This window comes from Euprymna scolopes, chromosome 10, assembly GCF_053919585.1.
Source record: "Euprymna scolopes isolate OS-2025 chromosome 10, ASM5391958v1, whole genome shotgun sequence".
In the NCBI taxonomy this organism is placed as follows: Eukaryota; Metazoa; Mollusca; class Cephalopoda; order Sepiida; family Sepiolidae; genus Euprymna; species Euprymna scolopes.
In genome coordinates, this window is record NC_136491.1 from 113,848,958 (window position 1) to 113,870,824 (window position 21,867).

At 32.9% G+C, this 21,867-nt stretch overlaps 1 protein-coding gene across 2 annotated transcripts in view; it reads left to right on the forward strand.

The window, feature by feature from the left end:
• The window catches only part of LOC145286230 (protein unc-80 homolog), a 542,234-nt gene that overhangs the window by 39,310 nt on the left and 481,057 nt on the right, over nucleotides 1–21,867 (forward strand). For both annotated transcript variants that reach the window (XM_080135050.1, XM_080135051.1), the window contains exon 2: nucleotides 6,923–6,971. In XM_080135050.1, the coding sequence (XP_079991176.1) occupies nucleotides 6,923–6,971 (49 nt within the window). The remainder of the gene's footprint in view (nucleotides 1–6,922; nucleotides 6,972–21,867) is intronic.

Here is a 21,867-nt window from a genome sequence, read left to right on the forward strand (position 1 = left end):
AAATAACTTATTTCACCATAAATGACGTTTGTAATTATAATTTAATTCAATTATTTAAAAAAAAATGTATTTGCCTGTCTAGTTACATTAAAATTCAAGAAAATGCTTAAATAAATATTTAGACACGACTAGGTTCCCATACCTAAAATCCAAGATGGCAGCGGTAAGCACAAGATTCCTAAAATGTACAAGAGCATGCTAAATAATTGAATTATTTGAATTTATTTAAATATAAGGTAATTATATTCTAATATTTTTGCATATTCTTATAGCCAATCATAGTTAATTTTATTTAGACATAGTTTAATTTATTCGCAAAACTTAAAAAAAAAAAAGTATTTATGTTTTGTTTACATTCGGCAAAAACTGGGTCAAACGCGTTTTTTTTTTTTTAAATTTAAAATTTAAAATTCTATTAAAAATTATAGAAAAGTATAATATTATTCTGTTTTTAACATAATAAATTTCAGGGTTTTATCTTTCTGATAAAACCAAAAGTTATTCAGAAATAACGAATTTAAATAGATTTTAATAAGCTTTAGAAAAAGCAGTTTTCGATTGATTGGCAGTCACTACCTATATACCGAATTTCTAGTCTGTAGATCAAAAATTTGTTGAGTATATAGATTGAGAAATATCCTCACACACACAGTCTTACTTTTATAGGTACATAGATTATTTACTATTTACAGAAGGACTTTGTTTTCCTTTAATTTGATGAATCTTTGATTACAAAACTAGACTATCCGTGACCCATTGGGTCAGTACATGTTATAGCTAGCTATGGAATAGTGAGTCTACAGAATTAATGTATAAACGTGATACTCGTGATGGAAAGAAAATATTTTTGACAATAGATCTTATATGGATCAAGAATATATATATATATATATATATATATATATATATATATATATATATATATGTTACATGATAAGGGCTGTCCCCTGTTCATGTAAGTATAAAAATAGAGAGATTAGTTAAAATGGAAATAAGAGAAAGCAGAAATCGAACCCTGGACATAAGTTTTAAAGAACAATAGGTTTAAATGGAATGTCCAGTAAATTGTTAATTCGGATGAAATAAATAATAAATAAACTATTCAATTGTTAAAAGAATGTGAATAATAAAATATGGTTAAATAAATTAGATATGTAGGTTAAATTCCTTTGTGGAAACAACACAAGAAAAATAGGTTATTGGGAAATCAATGTCGAAAACGTGCAAAGTTGCGCATGTTGAAACACGTGAATTTTGCTCACGTGGCCGGGATGCATGGATTTCTCAATATAGTAGGTGGGAGTTAGTTGGTCGAGGAGAGTCAGAGACAGTCAGAGAGAGAGTCAGAGACAGTCAGGAGAGACAGTCAGGGGAGACGGTCAGTGAGAAAACTCAGAGACAGGCAGACGTCTGAAGCGAGACGTCACTTCAGAAACTAAGATGTGAAACTTTGAGTTCTTAATGAGGAAATCCCGACCGGTCGTATTAAATAAATTCACCATGTGTTTTGGATAAAGCTCATCTTTGTGTTTGTGATTTCTACAAAAAGGTAAATTGTATTGTTATTATATGTCTGTGTTATAAAATGTCATTACATACACATCTCTCTCTAAGATACAACATCATATGTAATAAGACAAGAACTCTCACTAAGACTCATATCATTACTAATAAGAACTCACGTAACATACGCGCACAAGTGGTATCGTCTAATAATAATAATAATAACTATATAACATATATATATATATATATATATATTTGTTACATAACAGAAACATTTGTGTGAAAGTATATTAAAATGCAAAATAATATAGATAGATTTTTCTGGGTTGTTTCAACATTAAACCTAATTATACCCCCAGTATATGTGTGTGTGATTATCTTCACTCGATTTTATATACATAATGGAAAATTATTAATTCGCAAATGTTTTATTGTTTTTTTTTTCTCATAAGATGCAGCGAAATAAGTATTATGGTATCCATTCGATGCACAGTTAGGAATTGATACGGATTAGTACATTATTCAATAAGTATGGCATAAACACTTATAAGTCAACGGCCATAACTTTTGTCTGTTTTTAACATTCTATATATAAAAAATCTATTGTTTGCATAAGCTTCAAAGTATTAATAAACATTTGCAAGTAATTTTAATGCTTTTAAACTGCAAATTACTTAATCTAATGCAATAAGGAAGACTTTAAAATAGTTTAAATTGAAAAAAAAACTAAACCAAATGTGTAGAAACATAACTGCTATTGCGTTTGGTTAATTACAGTGAGAAATTCACTTAAAATTACAGTGAGAAATTCACTTTTAAAATTACAAGGAACTGAAATATAGTTTATTGGTTAAATGGTTTTAATTTCTTCAATTTTTCTTAACCAACTGGTTAACTATGAGATGTCACTTTTATTGCTTTTGGTAACAGTTACTTGTACAATTTTTTGTTATGTTCCATTTATAACAAAGATGTTATTTTGTGTTGATAGTTAAATAGTTTCTTTTTATAAACACAGTTGCAATGACTGGGCAGGCTGATCTGAATTTTTAAATTGTAAACATTTTGTTTTGTTTTTGTTTGAAAACGATTCTAATTTGCAACGAAAAATACAAATAAAAGTTGTAAAATGATGATGTAAAAATAAAAGCAGAAGGCACTTACAGTTTGTTTTTATTTGTATATTTTAAACGCCCCCCCCCCCAAAAAAAACCCAACTTAACACACCTTTAATCATGCAACTTTTTCCCTAGTGGGGATGCAAGTAACTATGATTTTTGTTATCTATTCTATTTTTGTAATGCATGAATATAAAATTTACTTAGTATTTTAATTTCAATATTCACCGGCAAATTATGAAAAAATTATTTGTGTATTTTACTATTTTAAATGAAAAGAAAAACAAAACAAAACACTTAAGTGGAACTATTTTTTTTTATTTGTAACGTAAACCAATTTTCAAAAAATTATTTTCGGTTTTATTTATATTCATTTTATTTGTTACGCATGTAGAAAAATAAAATGTATAAATCTATTTAAAAATGAATAAAATAAGAAAGAAGGTGATCTGTAAATTGTCAATTAAAATAAAAAACTTTTTATGTTTTTTATTTATTTATGCATGCGCAGGATTTTTTAAACTGAAACTCGTAAACTGGAACCGGATGGACGGTTTCAATGCCCAAGCAAGATGATTTCAGTTTTATATTATAATAGACATTATAAAAATTTGTCTTACACTCCATGCAGAGATAAGTACGCATAGATGTACAAGGTTTGTGATGCTATTATGAGTAAGCCACATCTCGTAATGAATAGTAAGTGTTGGGGAAAATAAACCGTTGAATGGAAAATAAAAAATTACATGACCTTTATTAACCCAAACTCCAAGTTTGGTTGGCAATACAAAAAAACAAAGAAAGATGGAAATAGTGTGTAGGCAGTCTAAGGGAATGTTAAAAAGTTAGCTTTTTTGGCCTGATTTTTAGTGATTAATGTTTTCACCTTCAATTCTTTTACTATCAAATTAACAGCAGTAAAAAGTAAGTTCATATAAACGAATAAAAAATTTAAACTTGATTAACAAGTTAATAAACAAATTTAAACTTAGTAACAAATCATGATCTAAATTTATCTTCACATGAAAGTCAAGGGTACATTTGGCACTAAATTAGCATTGCATGCAAAAATACTTTCAGGAAAAGATGGAGAAGGAAGAGGTGGATCATCATCTTAATAATAATAATCATCATCATCAATTATACATACTGAATTGTGTTGGACAGCTTTTAGAGATTAACTTTTAAACTAGCCTGCTAATCTATCTCTAGCCAGGTCTCTTTTGCCTTTGATAACAATTACTTGTACGATTTTTTGTTATGTTCCATTTATAAAAAAAGTTAGATGTTATTTTGTGTTGATAGTTAAGTATTTTCTTTTTATTAACACAGTTGCAACGGCTGGGCAAGCTAATCTGGATTTTATATATATATATATATATATATATATATATATATATATATATATATATACGAGTAATTTTAACGTCAATTACAGAATATATAAAAGACTTTAAAATAGTTTAAATCGGAAACCTTTTGTTTTGGCTTTGTTTGAAAACGATTCCAACTTGCAATGAAAAATACAAATAAAATTCGTAAAATTCCCTCTTTCTCTCAAATTGAGAAGAGCAGAAAATTGACATTGGGTTTACTTTTAGCAGCCTCATAACTTTTGCTTGTCTTATTTTGTCTTTTAATTTTTACATTCCATGACAAAAGGAGGAAATAATTGTTGCTTTCTTGGTTGGAATCTATCCATCTAACATTTATTGTTGACTAATTTTTGAAGTGGTATTTTTTAAAAACTCATTACATCAAATGACTACATGCTTTGCCTGAAGCGATTTCCATTATAAACAAATCATCTCTATCACTTTATTTTCATTGGCCTTCCCCTGCCAGCTTACCTTGCTACCTCAGCTGTTCTGTCTATGAACCCAATAACTCTCATTAAGTTTTTTAGTATAACGCAACGAACTGTAACAGGGCGTGGATGTGCGTATGCAAATGCCTAGCCGTGTGCAAAAATGACATCACAGTAGGAAAAAAGTCTATAAAAAACAATGTGTGCAGTGATAGGAGAGCACTTTGAAGCAACGTTTGAGAGGAGAGGTCAGAGAGGAGGACGATCCCTTTAGAGACATGGGTGACATCACAGCGATAACAAAATGTCATGCGTGGCAGGAGAATGATGAAATAAGTACAGTGTTAAAAAAAAAAAGATAGAGTTGAGTCTTATGTTCCTTGTGACGTACTCTGCTACAACGTGTTGGATCCCAGGTGTCTACATGTTAGCACATGTGTAAAGATATACAATGTTACACAATAAGGTTTTCTGTTCTGCACACATCTCTCTGTACTATTTAGATTTAATGTTCTAAAGTCATCAGATCTAGCCTGTCTTTAAGATTCGCACTACACATCCATCATATTATTCTCATATCATTTCTATCCATGAAACACATATGCTCACTGGCTAGGTTTCATCACCATATGTCTTCACACTGTGTATATATGCTTGATAGACTCTTCCCTTGATTAGCAGCAGTAGCATTATGCTGGTTAGTAATGGCAGAAGTTCCCTGAACATATTCCTTCCACTGTTAACTTTTGCTATCACACCAGCATCAGATCTCTCCTGTGCTCCAATGGTATCACCAAGGTAATAAAACATCTCAACTTGCCTTGCCATCTAAATATACTTGCAACGTTGTCATTACATTTTAACAGTGAGGATATGGTCACATTCAGACTTTTCCACTTTGGGTCAAGTAACAGTTTCTTAGTCTACAGCTATAACCAACTGTTATGTCTGTAATTTGTTCTACCATATACGGTCATCCAAAAATCTTGTTAAAACTTTGGAGGATAAATGAGTTCTGCATCTTGTTTAGAATTTCCTGTTGTCTGCCATGTAATTAAAAAAAAAACAAAAAAAACTATGCCACGGCGATATATGCTTTTACTCTCCTTTGTCTTCCTTTAATTCCACTGTGATGTTATGCTTATGCCATGGTTTGGTCATTTGCATACATGTCAGTAGCTTTGTTGTATAGTTTCTCTCTTTTTTTTTTTTTTTTTTTTTTTTTTTTTTTCAATTTTCTGCTCATTTTGTTTTTGCTGAGGACATTCCCCCATTGTCACATACATTCCAACCAAGAGACGTTTTTAAGATTTTAACTGTCCCTCTAAGTGTATTTGTGTCTCTCTTGCACTTGGTTCACCAGGTATATTCGCCAAGTAGTGTTTGAAATTCTTTTTCATGAATCCTGTTGCACCTATAATTACTGAAATGATGGAGATCTTCCTAAGATTCCAGTTTCTTTTCATGAAATAAGACTTTGGTATTTCATTATCTTTTACTTCTCAGCTCTGTTTAACCCGGCACCATTGAGGGACACTAATTTCCACTAGGGTTGTTTCTTTTTCCTTCTTGTCCCATATCACTATGTCAGGTCTTGAATTGTAAGCCATGTTTAGTTTCAGAACAGTTTCCGATGGTTAGGTGTTCTACACAAGTCCTGGAGGTGACTGGTTCTAAGTAAGCAGTTCTCGAGTTGGAATCCACAGAGCAAAAGATTCCTTCTGTGTTGACACGAAGAAAACATATACGAAGTTGCTACAGAAAAGATGAAGCAATTCTGGTTTCTGATTGGTTGGTAACAGAACGTGAATTAATTCGATTCGTCAGTTCCTAGCAGCATCATTTATAAATAGAATCTCCTGACTGTGCGGGATCATACCCCATTAGAGTTGAAAAATATTGCAACATCAGGTTTGATAGCTCTGTTTTCTAGGTACGTAGATGTAGGAATGATAATCATAGTGGATGGTTTATGATTTATTTTCAGCAGTTCTTTCTGGTATGCATGTTTTCAAGATTTGCTGCTACATTCAACCCCCCCCCTCTCTCTGTCTGAGTTCGCATCTATCTTGTTTTACATTTCTTGCACACAAATTGGTTATCATCTTGAAACTTATCTGTAAGACCACTGTGATTTTTGCGTAAAGGTACCACAAAAATATTGAGAGAATGGAAGGGAAAGAAAGTTAATTAAAAAAATTTTTTTTTTCATGATGGCTGTACACTTTAGCATCTAATCGATAGTAAACAGAAGAAATATTTAAAAAAAAAAAATATTGCTAGCAACGATTTCAAATGGGGCGTGATTCATCTGAATAAGTGCCAAAAACGAATCCGTCTTGGCAGATTTGTGTTTATAGATAAAAAGAAATGGAATGAAGAAGAGAAAAATTTATGAAGTGATTTTTTATTTTTATTTTAAAGTTTGTAAATTTTTGTTCTAAATGCTAATTTCTCTTCTTTTTTTTTCTTTTTCGTTTCTCTGTAACAGCTTGTTTATTCGACCTAAACTTGGCAAAGTTGTTGACTCTTCCTGTGTGGTAAGTATATGCATAAACGTTTCTTTAAAATATACTTTGGAGTTATTTAATGCAAATTTATGCAGGTGTGAATTATAATGCACATATTTATCTAACAGGTGTGAAGTATTGATTGATTTTGAACCCCCTCTCCACCCTGTTTATGCCCTAAATGACTAATGTCAAAACTAGTTGCAGATACCCAGTGGCGTATCTAGGGTATGGCAGGCATGGCCCGTGCCATGGGCGCCACTCTGACATGGGCGCAAAAATTGCTTGACAAAAATTAAAATTAGTAGTTAGGTATATCTAAGATATAAATTATTAAGAAGGGGCGCACATTCAAACTTTGCCATGGGTGCCATTTTACATAGATACGCCACTGCAGATACCTGAGTGTGCCTATGAAACTAGGATGAAGGAATCAATGGCTTGCAAAGGTCTGGTGATACCCAGGTCACTTGGATGTAAGAGGCTACCATTTGGAACCATGTCTACAGGGACACTATGTAGGGAGTTGAGCAACAAGATATCTGTTCATATTACATTTAAATTTCTACATTTTAGTACAGTCAGGAAAGCAGGAAACATGGAAGGAATTCCAAAGTCTAACAGTTCATGAGAAGAAACTATCTGAGTAGAAAACTTTCCAGTATCTAGGGACCTTTACAGTAAAGGGATGAAATTTTGCTGCTTATTGGGTTAGAGTATTTACGTCAAGGGGCCACAAATGCCACAAGTTTGGCAGAGCATATTCCAGTAAAGTACTTGTAAAAGAGGTACAAGGATGCATCATTTCAGTGATTGGGCAGGGATTGGAGCTTGGTTGATAATGTGGGACTTTATAGATTTTAATCTTTTTTTTAAACCCTGTCTAAGAAGAAGAAACTAGTGATAGATGCACTGGTGCAGACATGACAACAATACTCCATGCATGGCGAATTGTGGCTTTATAGAGATACATGGTACTGTCAGGTGTGAGTAATTTTCTAGCACAGTACAGTGAGCCCACCTTCGTTGCAGCAGCCTTGTATGCCTCAAAGGCTCAAGTTTAAGTCCTAGTATTGAAAAATACTATAAAAAAGGAAGATAATTTGAATATGACTGGATACCCTCACCTCCCTTTGTATACCACTGTCCTCATGAGAGGGTATGATCTCTAGATATTTTTCAAGTAAGATGAATTACATGGGACAATAGATCTGGATGCAGTGGAGTGTAAAGGTCTGATGATGCCCAAGCCCAGCTCGATTGTATGCACCAATGACAAGTATAAATCCTAGTACTGAATATATCATAAGAAAGAGAAATAGTTTTAATATGTAAACACAGATGAAATAAAATTGCATGTGTTCTTTAGAATTGTCTCATCTATTCCCTGCTTCCTTTGTTCCAGCTCGTTTGACTTATTGGTCTATTGGTTTCAATCAATTTGCTGTTTTAATACTTCATTGTAATACAGCTTCCTATTCCAGTATCTTCTTTCCAAGCACAGCAGGTTTGTGGAACTCTTGGTGTTAGTTAAAATAGTCAACAGATCGATTTTTTTTAAATATGTGGTTTTAAGCAGAAACATTACTTGTCATGTCGAAAATAGTAATATATCCAAAAATTCTGAAAATTCATTGACTAGAAAATTATTTGTAGTTAAAAGTAATTTTTACAGAAAATTGGGGGAAATTGCATTTTCCCTAGATGTGAACACCTTGAAGATTGCAAATACAGGGGACACATATATCTCCCTTTTCGCCACTGTAATGGTTTCCGACATTTACTGCCTATAGCGATAGACTTATTTTTTTTAAATTAAAAACATAATAGCAGTTGGTCTATTCTGTAAATTTGTGATTTTTGGATATATTAATATTTTCGACATGGCAAGTAAGTACTGCTGTTTTTGCTTAAAACCACATATTTAAAAATTCTATCTGTCGACTCTATCTTAACAAGCACTGAACTCTCTTCCTACAAACTGTTTTCCTCCTACCTATAACCTTGATCTTTTTAAGACTAAGGTCATAGGCATCTCTTATCTTTTGTAATATTCATTCTTGTTAGATCCTTACATCAAGTGGCTTCATGTCTTGTCTGGAGTAATTCCTATAAAATAAAATAACACTTTATTCAATTTAAATGAAAATCAACCAAATTTATAAATTTCTTTTTTTCAAATAATTCCTCATGTCCGAAAACAAACTATTCCACTTTTGACATAAGCTGTGAAAAATTCGTTTTTCAATGCGGATTAATGCCAGGTTAGTCAGTTGCTTCTATCGTCATTGCCTCTAGCCTCCAAAATTGATTTATCATTGCTGGAATTTCAAAATCAATATCTGATTTCTCTCTCCAATTGGATGCCCTACCCCCAGTTTGAACATCTCTCATTATCAATTGGAACTTGTCGAGGTGTTTAAATAATTTCATAATTCAATATAGATAAGTAATGATGGTCACTCGATCTTGAAGTCAATAGAGTCTAGACTTAAGTTTACAAACTGCAGCATCCTGTAACTCATGAGGCAATAAAAGTAAACCATTGTTTTTAATCTGAAACTAGATCCACAGTGTCCCTCCAGTTTCTTCCTATTGCAATCAAATCTCTCTTGATTGTTTGTTTCCAGTTCATTTTTGGTTATCCTCTTTTTCCATCAGGGGTCCATTAGAGCACTTGGTTGACAATTCTCTTTGGAGCCAACCTTAGGGTATGTCTGAATTAGCCTAGATGTCGTTTGCAGATTATTGATGATACTACCTGTTGATTAATGAAAATAAGTCAATAGCATGACATTTCTGAAACAAACAACCTTTTCCCTCTTGACTGTGGTATGTTGCTGATCCTGCACAATTCTAGAAAATCCAACCTTCTAAGCTTTGCCTTCTCTCTTTTGAGGAAGGGCTAGTTTGCTAGTTTATTGCTAATCGCCTGAGGCACTCCTACTGGGGAAGTGCTCTTCCTCTAAGGCACTGACTCTTCAATTCCACTTTCCAACCCTTGTGTCACATCTTCAATTCCACTTTCCAACCCTTGTGTCACATCTTCCCACCATGGGAAGGAGATAAATAACTTTTCAGTTGAACCAACTATGGGTCTCTTCCTCATGGACAGGATTCTCCAAAAAGAGTCAAATAGGTTCAGCACTGTCTACCAAGCTCCTGTTCCATTACTGCAATGTTGCATCTCTGTGCTTGTTTTATAAATACTTTCATGGAATGTGTTCCTATGGACTTGATGCATTTGTATTGTATCCTTTCGGTGTAAATATCCCCAACTGACTTGATTAGTAGCAAAATCCTTCACCTTCACTGCAAGGTTCCCAGATGCTGGAAAACTTTCTACTCTTATAGCTTATTTCCTTGAATCACTTGCCTTTGGAATTTGAGGCACATAATGCTTAATATATTTTAAATAGGTAGCTTTACAGCCAAATCGATTTGAAATAATTTCTCAGCTTATGGTGAAGACTACCTGAATAAAAAAATGTGCAGGAGATGGCTTATAAAATTAAAAGAATAGAAATTTCAGCTCCTGAAGATAGAGACTGTTCTGGACATACAATAGAGTTTGATAAAAAGCGCTTTGATGTATCGCTTGTACTCCCCCTCCCCTTCTGTTTTGATTTAGATCTCTTTATTCAATTTAAATGAAAATCAACCAAATTTATAAATTTCTTTTTTTCAAATAATTCCTCATGTCCGAAAACGAACTATTCCACTTTTGACATTAGCTGTGAGAAATTCGTTTTTCAATGCTGATTAATGCCAGGTTGGTCAGTTGCTTCTATCGCCATTGCCTCTAGCCTCCAAAAATATGATTTATCATTTCTGGAATTTCAAAATCAATATCTGATTTCTCTCTCCAATTTGATGCCCTACCCCCAATTTGAACATCCCTCACCTCCACCCCTCTCTCTGTATGCCACTGCAAGCGACACAGAAATTTTTACCCACTCATGCATATTTACTTACAAAAGCCCATTATCAAGTTTAACCTTCATCCAAGTAGCAAAAGTCAACACAGTTTCTTTCTTTCTGCACATCTCATTATTTTGCTGACCAATCAGATCTCATGAAGGCATTTTTATCAGCAGCAACTGACCAAGCTGTATAAAACAGCTGTGTTTCTTCACTCATCATGCACTCCGTAGTTTGATGAAGAGCTTTTTGAGGCATCGACCCAAACGTTGTGAGAATAACAAGTAAGATTAAACACTAGTTGTCATAATCCAAATAATACTAATTACCAATCCTCATCTAAAAAAATTCAGAAACATTAAGAGACAATGCAACAAAATAATTATATATCAAACCACATGCATCAATGAACAGATATGGCATTTTTGCCTTCATCACCCAAATCAACAGAGTTTATGCTATTACTGAAATGGCTTCTCCCTGTTGATTGTGGCATGTTGTTGGCCCTGTGTAGTCCTAGGAGGTCCACACTCCCAGGCTTTGCCTTCTCTCTTTGAGCAGCGGTTAGTTTACTGCTGAGGCACTACTACCAAAGAATGCTTACGGGGCTGGCCAAGCATTTTTTTGCTGACCAGATTGCTCCTCCTCAGGGGGTGTTCGCTCTTCAATTCCACTTTCCGACCCTAGTGCCTAATCTTCCTGCCATGGGAGGGAGATAAATACAATCCAGCAAAATGTTTAGCATATAATCAGTAAGTGATAGCACATACTGCCATATTGTCAAAACGTTAGCTCTTATAGATTTCACCAATTGCCTGTAGCGGCATACAATGAGAGGAAAATTATCATACGTATTGTAGAAAGAATTGCTTATCTTTTAGCAATTCTGTCTGAAAGACACCTTTACTCCCACACTTTATTATTTATGGAATCATTTATTCATTTCACTGTCAGCCATGACAGGGTAGAAATCTTGGTACCCATGTAGACATGTAGCAGTATGGATAAAGTGCTTAGTACAATCAGTTCTAAGTTTTATAGGGGTTGAAGGATCAGTCCTTGGTACAGCTGATATATAATTAAGAATCACTTAAGAAAGAACCTGGTCATGGTTGATGGAACAAGAGCCAACGACCCACGTAGATTTAATAAAAGGCCTGTTCAAAATTCTGTGCAGATTCCGGAGTTTGACTAATAGGTTTCACCGATTGATTGTAGCAGCATGCAATGAGCGGACAATTTCTATGCGTATTGTCGAAGCAATTGCTTTCCTTTTAGCAATTCCGCCTGAAAGACACACAACCCCCTACACATACATGCAACATGTGGCCGCTTTCTTTCTCTTTCCACAGAAAACATTGGAATGAAAAGGAGAAAAAATGCTCTCATAGGTCTTAAATGTCAATCTATTAACAAGAACAATGAGAGTGGCACACAAGAAGCTGCCGAGCTGCAGAGATTAATACGAGTTAGAAAAACTGCAGATCAATACAGCAAATGGGTCTATTATTGCAAATGAATTAGGTGACATATTGACAGGTAAAGGAAGAACTTTTGTGCCCTGATGATGAAAACAACAGAAAAAAATTTATTCACTTCATAAAAGTTTACAGCATTGTCTTTTATATGATACTAGCCTGGGTGCCCGGCATTGCCCGACTGTTTAGAGGTGTGTGTTGAGCAAAAAAAAAAAAAAAAAGTGATAGTAGGCAGGCAGGCTTGAACCCGTACCGTGAAGGAGGAAAAGAATGTGAAAAAAAAAACGTGACGTCTTTGCCGTTGCGTCCATTGCCAAACCGGAAGTGGCAAAGGTTTAAATTAAGGCTAGTCAATCGAAAAGAGGGATGACTTTTGAAAATATCGGCAAAAAAATGCGACCCCCTCCCTGTCCTGTAGAAAAGTGCCCAGTTGAGGTTGAAGAAGTTAATGTTTTTGGCCAATTTTTTGTATATTTGTCGTCTGAAGGGTCGATCTTCAAAACAATACTGATCTCGTAAAAATCCATCGCTTCTGTTGAAAGTTTAATACATACATACATACATGCATACATACATACATACATACATACATACATACATACATAGATTTAAACAGACAGATGAGATTTATATTATAGATGGTGTGAGTAGGGGGGATATTTAACAAAAATTTTCAGTTCTTATCCAGAATTCAACCTAATTGAAAAAAAAAAACAAAATGACAGAAAAATCTTTATGGTGTATGTACCCATTACTTAACATAAATATCTTATTCCAAAAAATCATGTAATTTTATCAAGTAGTTTTTTTAATTAAAAAAATCAAATTTTATGATTTTTAGCGATTTTAATAGTAAATTATAACCATTGCAAGGTTGATTTTGCTGTTTATAGTTAGAATTGAGTTGTCTCCCCCTTATTTATTGAACACAATGATTCAAAACACATCTCTCTTCATTGTAAAATTGATTTTCTTAATTAAAAAAAAAACTACTTGATCAATTTACATGGTTTTTAGAATATGACATTTTCGTTCCGTAAATGATACATTCATCATGAAGATTTTTCTGTATTTTTGTTTTTTAAATTAGGTTGACTTCTGGAATTGCACCAAATTTCCTTATTTACTATTATTGTGCTACCATTTATTTAGACTAAGAATCAGTCAAGGATAAGTATTGAGATAGATAAATTATCAGTTAAATTATGATGAACATTATGAGAGGATTGGAAATAATGAATAGAATGATAAAATTTGATGAAGACATGTTATGACAAGTATTTATTGACATTGGATTTCAAGATGACCGTGTGGTAGTACTCAGGGAAGCACTTTGTGACTAACACCCCCTCCCCCCGACTTCTAGAATTCCACAATATCTGATTTTCTGACTCTTTATTTCAAAGTCTTCCAATATTCAAACTGTCTTTTGATGAATCTAACTCTGACTTGTAGGCTGATTCGGACTAAAAATTTCCAACTTAAGAATTTAAATTTTCAAGATATTGGTTGGTTGTTTTACGGCATATCAACTCTTTCCAGATTATTTAATGCCGAATCCGGTGATTTTGAAGAAAGGTTTTTTAATAGAATATATTTGTTTTTTGCAAGTCGGTTTCTATTTAACCCATAGTTGGGACCCTAACAGGTATTACCACTCCGGGTCAGAGTGGACCTGGGAGCAATGACAATTAAAGGGTGGCTCCACACTCCCCAAGCCTGCAAGCTGGAGCCTCACCATTGGATATAGTTTAAGGTCATATCCAGGACCACAACTTTAATAGAAAACATTATAACAACTCCTTTGCTTGTGATTGCTTGGACTGTGATTTATTTGAAATTGAAATGCATTTCCTTGAAAGAAAATTGAGAGAATTGGTATTATAAGGGTAACTGCTGCAAAGAAGGTTGAGCTCCCTTTAGCATGTTAGAAAATTGCTCATACCAAAAAGTATCTTATATCTTTACAAAGCCACCAGTCGCTCATGCATGGAATATTGTTGCCACATCTGGATTGGTACATTTACCACTAGTCTCTCCCTCTTAAACAGGATCTAAAAACAAGTCTCCAATCCACACTATTGGCTAAGCTCCAACCTCTACCCCATCACCACAATGTTGTATCCCTGTGACTGGTTTACATGTACTCTAAACAGTGAACCATACAATAAACACCTTTTCTGCTTCTCCAACTGAAATAAAATCGCCATTAAATAACCTGAAAAGGGTTGATATGCCGTAAAACAAAAACAAAAACCAACTGAAATAAAACTATCTAATCGATCCCCCCCCCCCATCCAAATCGAAAATTTAGACCCGTATCTTCTCAGCTATGTTCTATTTTCCTCCTTAAATATCAAATTGCTCCTCTATGGGGCATGTGTCCCACTTTGGGGAACACTTAATTGGATAGAGCATTTATTCATTTTGGAAACCTTATGAAAATAGTGTTTAAACGACTTATAAGAAATCTGAAAAGTCAGAACTTTTTTGGGGTATTGAAATCGGAAAAACTTTAGCTTAATTTCTTATTCCAAAAACAATTCCTTTAATTTTCTCCTTTGTTTAAAACTTAATTTTCTATTGCTTGCATTAATTATAAAATGATTTTAAACAAACAGTAAAACTAAAATCTAAAAATGCACCGGAAAAAGTGTCTTGGTAAAAATAGCAAACGTAAAAATGTCACAAATCGATAAATAATAAAAATAAGAAAAAAATGGCACTGTAACAGAGCGAATCATGTGTGAAGAAAAAGTACTATAAAAAGAGCATGTGCACTGGCTAGTGATTACATTTAGCATGCTTGAGATCACGTTAGAAAAGTGGGTGACGTTCGAGAGGACAGAGGTGTCAGGAAAAACGAGCACGTTTGGAATCATATTTTATTTGGGAAAGTACCTGGAAATAAATGTCATTGTTAAAAAAAAAAGTGAGTCAAGTTATTACTTGTATTATGTTCCTTGCAACGTAGACTGCATACAACATTTGGGTTCCATGTGTAAACATGTATAATAAGTAAAAAATATAGATGAAAATCTCACAATGAGTTTATCAAAATCTTGGATACAATACATGAAGGGAAAGCATTAAAAAGTTTGTCAAATTAAAAAGAAAATTAAAGTTGGTGAGGACTCCCCTCTACATCACCTTTATTGCCCAAAATTGAAATTCTACACTTTTAGGTGATTTTAAAATCAGAATTGATAATTATATTGAAATTAGAACAAGTACTTGAATCACCCCATTACTAAATGAAATATATATAAAAAAAGGTTAGTCATCGCTGAAAGAACGTTTCTGGAAACAAAAGAGAACTCTGATGAGTCCATTGTAAAACTTGTAAAATGATTGAAAGAAAAAACAAGATGTTACGAATTTGAAAAACTTGGTGCTGGTGAAATGAGCCATAAAAATAAATTAACCATGCAACACTATTGTTGTGCCTCTGTAATCACAACACTTGATACATGATTAACATGGCACAACAAAAACAGTGCTAAAACGAATAAATGAAAAAAAAGACTAGGAAACTTTCACTAATGGTTCAATATAGATTTGTTTAGGAGATCTGGAGAAACAGACAAGAATGCAGTATATTAGTAACATTACAAGTTGATTTTTTTCTTTTTAGATAATTGTTATTTTATCAAGTTGCATGAAAAAGAGCTATGTAAAAGATGCTTAAAACCATTTTAATTATGCAAATATCATCAGTAGTTCAAAAGTTATGAGAATTTTAAGTGCCAAAATTTAGGCTTTTCCGTGGACATTTTTCTTTGGAAAAAGTGGGCTAAATTACACACTTCAACATTTCAAGAAATTTGGTAATTTCACCACCATTTATTTATTTTTCAAGCTATTCTCATGAAACTTGGCACTCTTATGTAAAATTGTGTGCTCTTTCTGATCATGCAGTCAAATCTGATGTATCTCTTTACCATAAGCCATGAATTATAAATTAAGATGTACAAATTTCAATTTTTTTAAAACTAGCGCATGGTATCATACAGTGGGTGTCTATTCATGAACAAAACTAAGTATTATAGTGGTATTTAAATATAGCTTTATTGAGAATAGGCATTTTCTTGCCTCCTCACCAAAGGAGAGCTTAATTTGGGGTGTAGCCATTGAATGCCTAAAGAACATTCATGGCCGGTATTTACTACTCCCTTCAAAGAAAAAAAAAAATTGAGTAGATATGAATTAATCTCAGAAATAAATTGAAGAAAATTTTTCATATAGATTTTGGATTTCTGTAAAAGATGGAAATTCCCATAGTCGACCAGAACTTATGCATTTTGGGACCAGTCCAATTTTCAATTTTGTAAATCCTCTATCTGGCCCAAAATATATCCCTATTCTCTGAGATGCAACCATAAATTGTACTCTACATGAATCCTTGATGTAGCTTTCACAGTACCAGGATACCAGGAATCCTGATAAGCAACAATTATATATTCACCAGTTGATGGTAATTTTTGTCATTTCTATTCTGTTGTTTTACTGAAAATTCAACTATGTAAACAAAGAAATAAAACAGTAATTTTTTACCTTGTTTTCACCTTAACATTTAAAATGATTACTTCTATAGGTCTTAGGGTATGCTGAAAATGAATATCGCATTTAAATTTTCTGCAAATAAGTAGTTTTCCGGATATTAAGCAATGTCATTTCTTATGTTATCGCTGGTGGCCATCTTGATATGTACAAACATGCAAACATAACCCCGAGAAACTATGCACAAATGGCCACCAGCAATGGCATTGCTTAATATCTAAAAAGCTACTTATTTGCGGAAAATTTAAATGTGATATTCGTTTTCAGCATACTCAAAAACCTTGAAGGTAGTCATTTTAAAGAAAAATGTTAAGTTGGAAACAAAGTAAAAATTTATGAAATGCATCACAATGAAATTCTTTATCGAACCACCTAATTATTATTATTATTATTTAGATATCCTCAGTTTAAAAAAAAGTTTTACAGATTCGAAAAAATGGTTTCGACAATGAGTTAAAAATAAATTCAAGTTTCACAATATATTTTATTTAATTGTTAGGTGAATGTACAGAATAGTTAACAAAACACCCTTCCTTCCCCATGTTAAGAATGGGTTTCTAAATAATGTTATTATTTCAGCATGGGAGCATAAGTATACAAGTGCCTTTTATTTGTTATATATTTGTTTTGTTCGGGGGTTTTTACCACTAAAAAAACACGATTCTACCTTAAGTGCAGATGAGAAGTTATAATTACCATGATAACAGAAACGCATGTACTTCGTATGTTTTGTTATTTTTTAACACTTTTAGTACACATGTATTAAAAGCGTTAAAAACAAAACAATAGTATTGTTTGGAAATCAAATTTGAAAAACTTGAAAATAATTTTTTTAAATTGACAAACTCAGAATAAAAAATGAAACTGATTTTTCTACTTTCATTTTGAAAGCAGAAAAAAGTTTTTTTATTTTTAATAGAATACAAACGAAACTCGCTGAACACTGGTCAGCGCATTAGTGCATAGCAAGCCGTTTTTCCCAGTTAAGCGGATTTGAATTTCTATAAAAGATAACATTTTAAGGAAATTTCCGCACAATTAATAATTATCAAATATTTACATATTATACATGAAAATAATTCTGAAACTATTATCTATATGAAAATGGAAGATATATACCGATTTATCGCATCAATTTTGAAATATTCTTTGTCAAATTTGCTCGGTCATAACTTTGCTTCCTGTGGTCGTAAAAATATAAATCAAAGTCCAGTAGAGATGGACTTCTATGCATATATAGCCTGTAAAATTTCAGCTATATCCAATCAAATTTGACCACACACATGTGTATCCATACGTAAAGACGTTTCAATTATACCAGTCATCATAGGAGCAACTGGGCTTATGAAAAAGAACTTTAAAAAGTACATAGCAAGCATACCCGGTGAACCAAGTGCAAGTGAAATACAAATGATTGCACTGAAAGGGACGGCTAGAATCCTGAAAAGATCTCTTGGTTGGACTCACTAAAATAGGGGTAAATGTCAGACATCTGGTTGGATGTCCCATCCCCTAGAAGAAAAAGTTTAAGAAAAATGAAAAAAAAAGAGAGAGAAACGTATGAAATGTAAACATTGAAAAAAATTTTTCCCTTTTTACTGTCATCATTTTTTACCATTTTTTCATTTTTAATTTGGAGCATAAAAATGTTGAACCCATAAAAGAAAAATAAATTACCATCATTGGAATGTTTATTCTATTCTCTTTCCAGCAATATAATTCTTTTAAACATTGACCCACAAATAAAAAAGATATGACTTGTTGAAGCACATTAGGTATCTAATATTGCTGATGTCCATGAAAATACAGCATACACTTGTAATGCTAATATTAGAGCCTCCATAATAAGTCTGATTTTTCATAAATATATGCTTGCAGGGTTTAGATAAGTGGTCGTTTTAACGAAAGGGCAGAGGTACATATGTTAACTGCAGAACCAGTGTTGTTATTTTAGCTGTAAATACAAAACTTAAGTGGCTGCCTGCTTTTTCATCTCTCTAGATCATACTTAGAAGTTTTGTCCGCTAAAATAGGGCTGTGGGTGCAAATGGTTAAATAATTGGTCTTTTAAAGCTAAGAGGTTCAAATTGTTGTTTTAGAAAAATGCCGGATTCAATTACAGAAAGTCACCATTTTTATTTATAAGCACATTTCAGACACAATACTTTGGGCATATTATTGTCATATTACTTTATCGTTGGGCACATTATTGAGAATATATGCATCATTTAGGGCCCATCTATATTATATTTCTTCTAGTCTATCCGTCTGTATGTTCCACTTTTTATTTCATTCTTCAGAGTTTTTTTTTTGATTTGATTGAAAATTCACACCCATGTAATATGTGATACCATATAGTCTCCCTCTTAATAACAAATGCCAACTCTGTTTTCATGGTCTTCTGGCCATGTCGTCTCTCACATTGACAGCTGCCAAGGGGGTGCTCACAAGTTCTCATGAATAAAAAAAATAAAATAACACAAAAAGTACAGACTCCGACAGTTTCTGCTAAACTTAGTTGTACTCTGGTTGTGTGTGTGTGTGTGTGTGTGACACAATCAATTTTCTGAATGCTAATGTCCACATCTACATACTGTGTCAGAGCATCTTTGTCATTGGTTGATGTTAGCTCATTTCGATCTGCTCGTAGCCACAATCTGCATTCAACTGTGTCAAACTGGAAACAGTCCTCAACTCAAAACTGTCTTCAACCATCACAAATTCAAGACTGTCCGTAAACTGTTCCTAACCACTATAAACTGTTGTGAAACTCATTGCCAATCCTCAAAGTGCAAGTAAACTTACTCTAAATATGTGTATATTTATGTCCTGATTTTTGTCTACCACACATTGATTAGCAATACTATTTCAGCTGCCATTTGTGTACATTGGTGAACAACTTCCTATATCTTTGTTCTATTGATAAATTTATTTCCTCCTTTTTTGTTATATTTTTATTCTTTTTTCTTTAATTTCTAATACTTTGAGGAGCTACATCGATACCACAAGTACCTGTTGTGTCACTTTTTTCTTTGTTTTTTTTTATGGTGAGGTTAATTAGACATTAATTTTTAATGCTTAGGTATAAGACAGCTTTTATGGATAAAAAAAATACATAGAAAAATACCATTTATGGATCAGTTGATCGAGAAATCAGCGCCAGGTTTCTAATAATAAAATTATCTTTAGAAATTGATAAGATCGGTAAAGAACTGTATATCTCGGTCTGTTATTGCAAGAGTGAATGTTGGATTTGGACCAAAAAGCTGAGTGCTTGAAATTGTAAGTAGTGCGTGGGTGAAGTTCAGAGATTAATAATGAAGATATGAGGAGTTGATTAGAGATTTTGGTTTATTGGATCTGACGGTAGATGCGGAAATGTCCACTTTTTTTTTATTTAGTCCATTTATGTACAATGTAATTCACTTACATGGGTGGAGTTTTGATCGATTATGTCTGCTGCAATTGATTAGTCATTTTATTGGATAATCTATTGAGCATTCAATTTAAAGAAAGTCTACTTGTATTATTTGGATTCTTCAGACTACTGTTCTCATCTTGAGTATTATTTGCACAATGTTTTGGTCAATGTAACCTCCAGCCTTCATCAAACTCAGGAAGCTTTCTGTCGAACTCAGAAATTTGCATGCAATTTCGAACGGGACTCTTTATTTAATCCATGGGGGTAGCATGCTATTGTTCCATCAACCATGACTGAGTAGAAGTTCCAATTATATTTTTGAGTGTCATTTGCACTGAAGATTGAGTCTTCAACCTCCAGCAGTGTAACTTTACAACTGAATTTTACCATTACGCTATGAGTCCTTGTGGACTGTGTAGATGTGTAGATTTCCAAGTGTGGGAGAAATATTTCCAAATTAGACAATAAGATTCCTGTGTTCAACAAAATACACCTGAAAAAGGTTGAAGGTTACATAAACTGAAACATTGTGAAAATAATGTTAAAGATGAGAACAGTAGTCCGGATAATCTAAATGATACGAACAATCAATCCTCATCTCAAAAATTCAGAAATGCGAAGAAAGTCTACTTCATCAGAATTAGAAGAATCACTTTCCCAGGACAAAATTAATTGCTCTGAACTGTTTTGCATCACTTTTATGTCCTATTATAAAGATTAAAATCTATATATGATGCCATTGAACCATATGTTTAGTATCCTTATTTTAATTTTGATCAAAACCAATCTTGTGATTTTCAAACTAGCTTAAGAGGTCTTAGGAAAAATTGAATTAAATATAATATAGACCACATTACAACCACTTATGCCTAGCAGCTGTCTTCCAAAATTCATAAAGATCCCTAGTTTAGGAGTGAATTATGTACATACAACAACATAAACATATACACATACCTAATTTCATTGATATTAAATTTCTCTTATTCTGTTTGTCTGTCCATTCCATTTTTTTCTCAGAAACTACTGGGCCAATCTGGTTGAAATTTTGTATGGACTTTTGTTATGATAAGGTGCAGTGAACTAAGTATTATGGTATTTGATAGCTGCACAGTTAGAGATTAATAGGATTGGTATTTTATGCAAGACAAACTCAAGTATTACCATATTCAATCATCAATTTGGCATAAAGCATTCATTCTAAATCCATGGCCTATAACTTTTGCCTGTTTTTAACAAGATAAAAAGTCTAGTGTAGAGACATATTTATACTAATATGAAAAGAACAAAAGAACTGAACCCTTTATTTAATCCACAAGAATCAATTGTTTTATTCTCTTATTCATAACTTGGTGGAAATGTTAATCTTTATATTATTCTTAGTTATTATCGCCTATAGCAAGGATTTAATAAAAGGTTTAAAAGGAATTCAGTGTAGGTTTCTGAGTTGCTAATAAAATTATGTATTTTTAAAATTTTGCTTGTTTATACTTGTGGTTTACAGATGTGATTTTATTATGCATAAAAATTACCTCTGTCTAAGGATTTC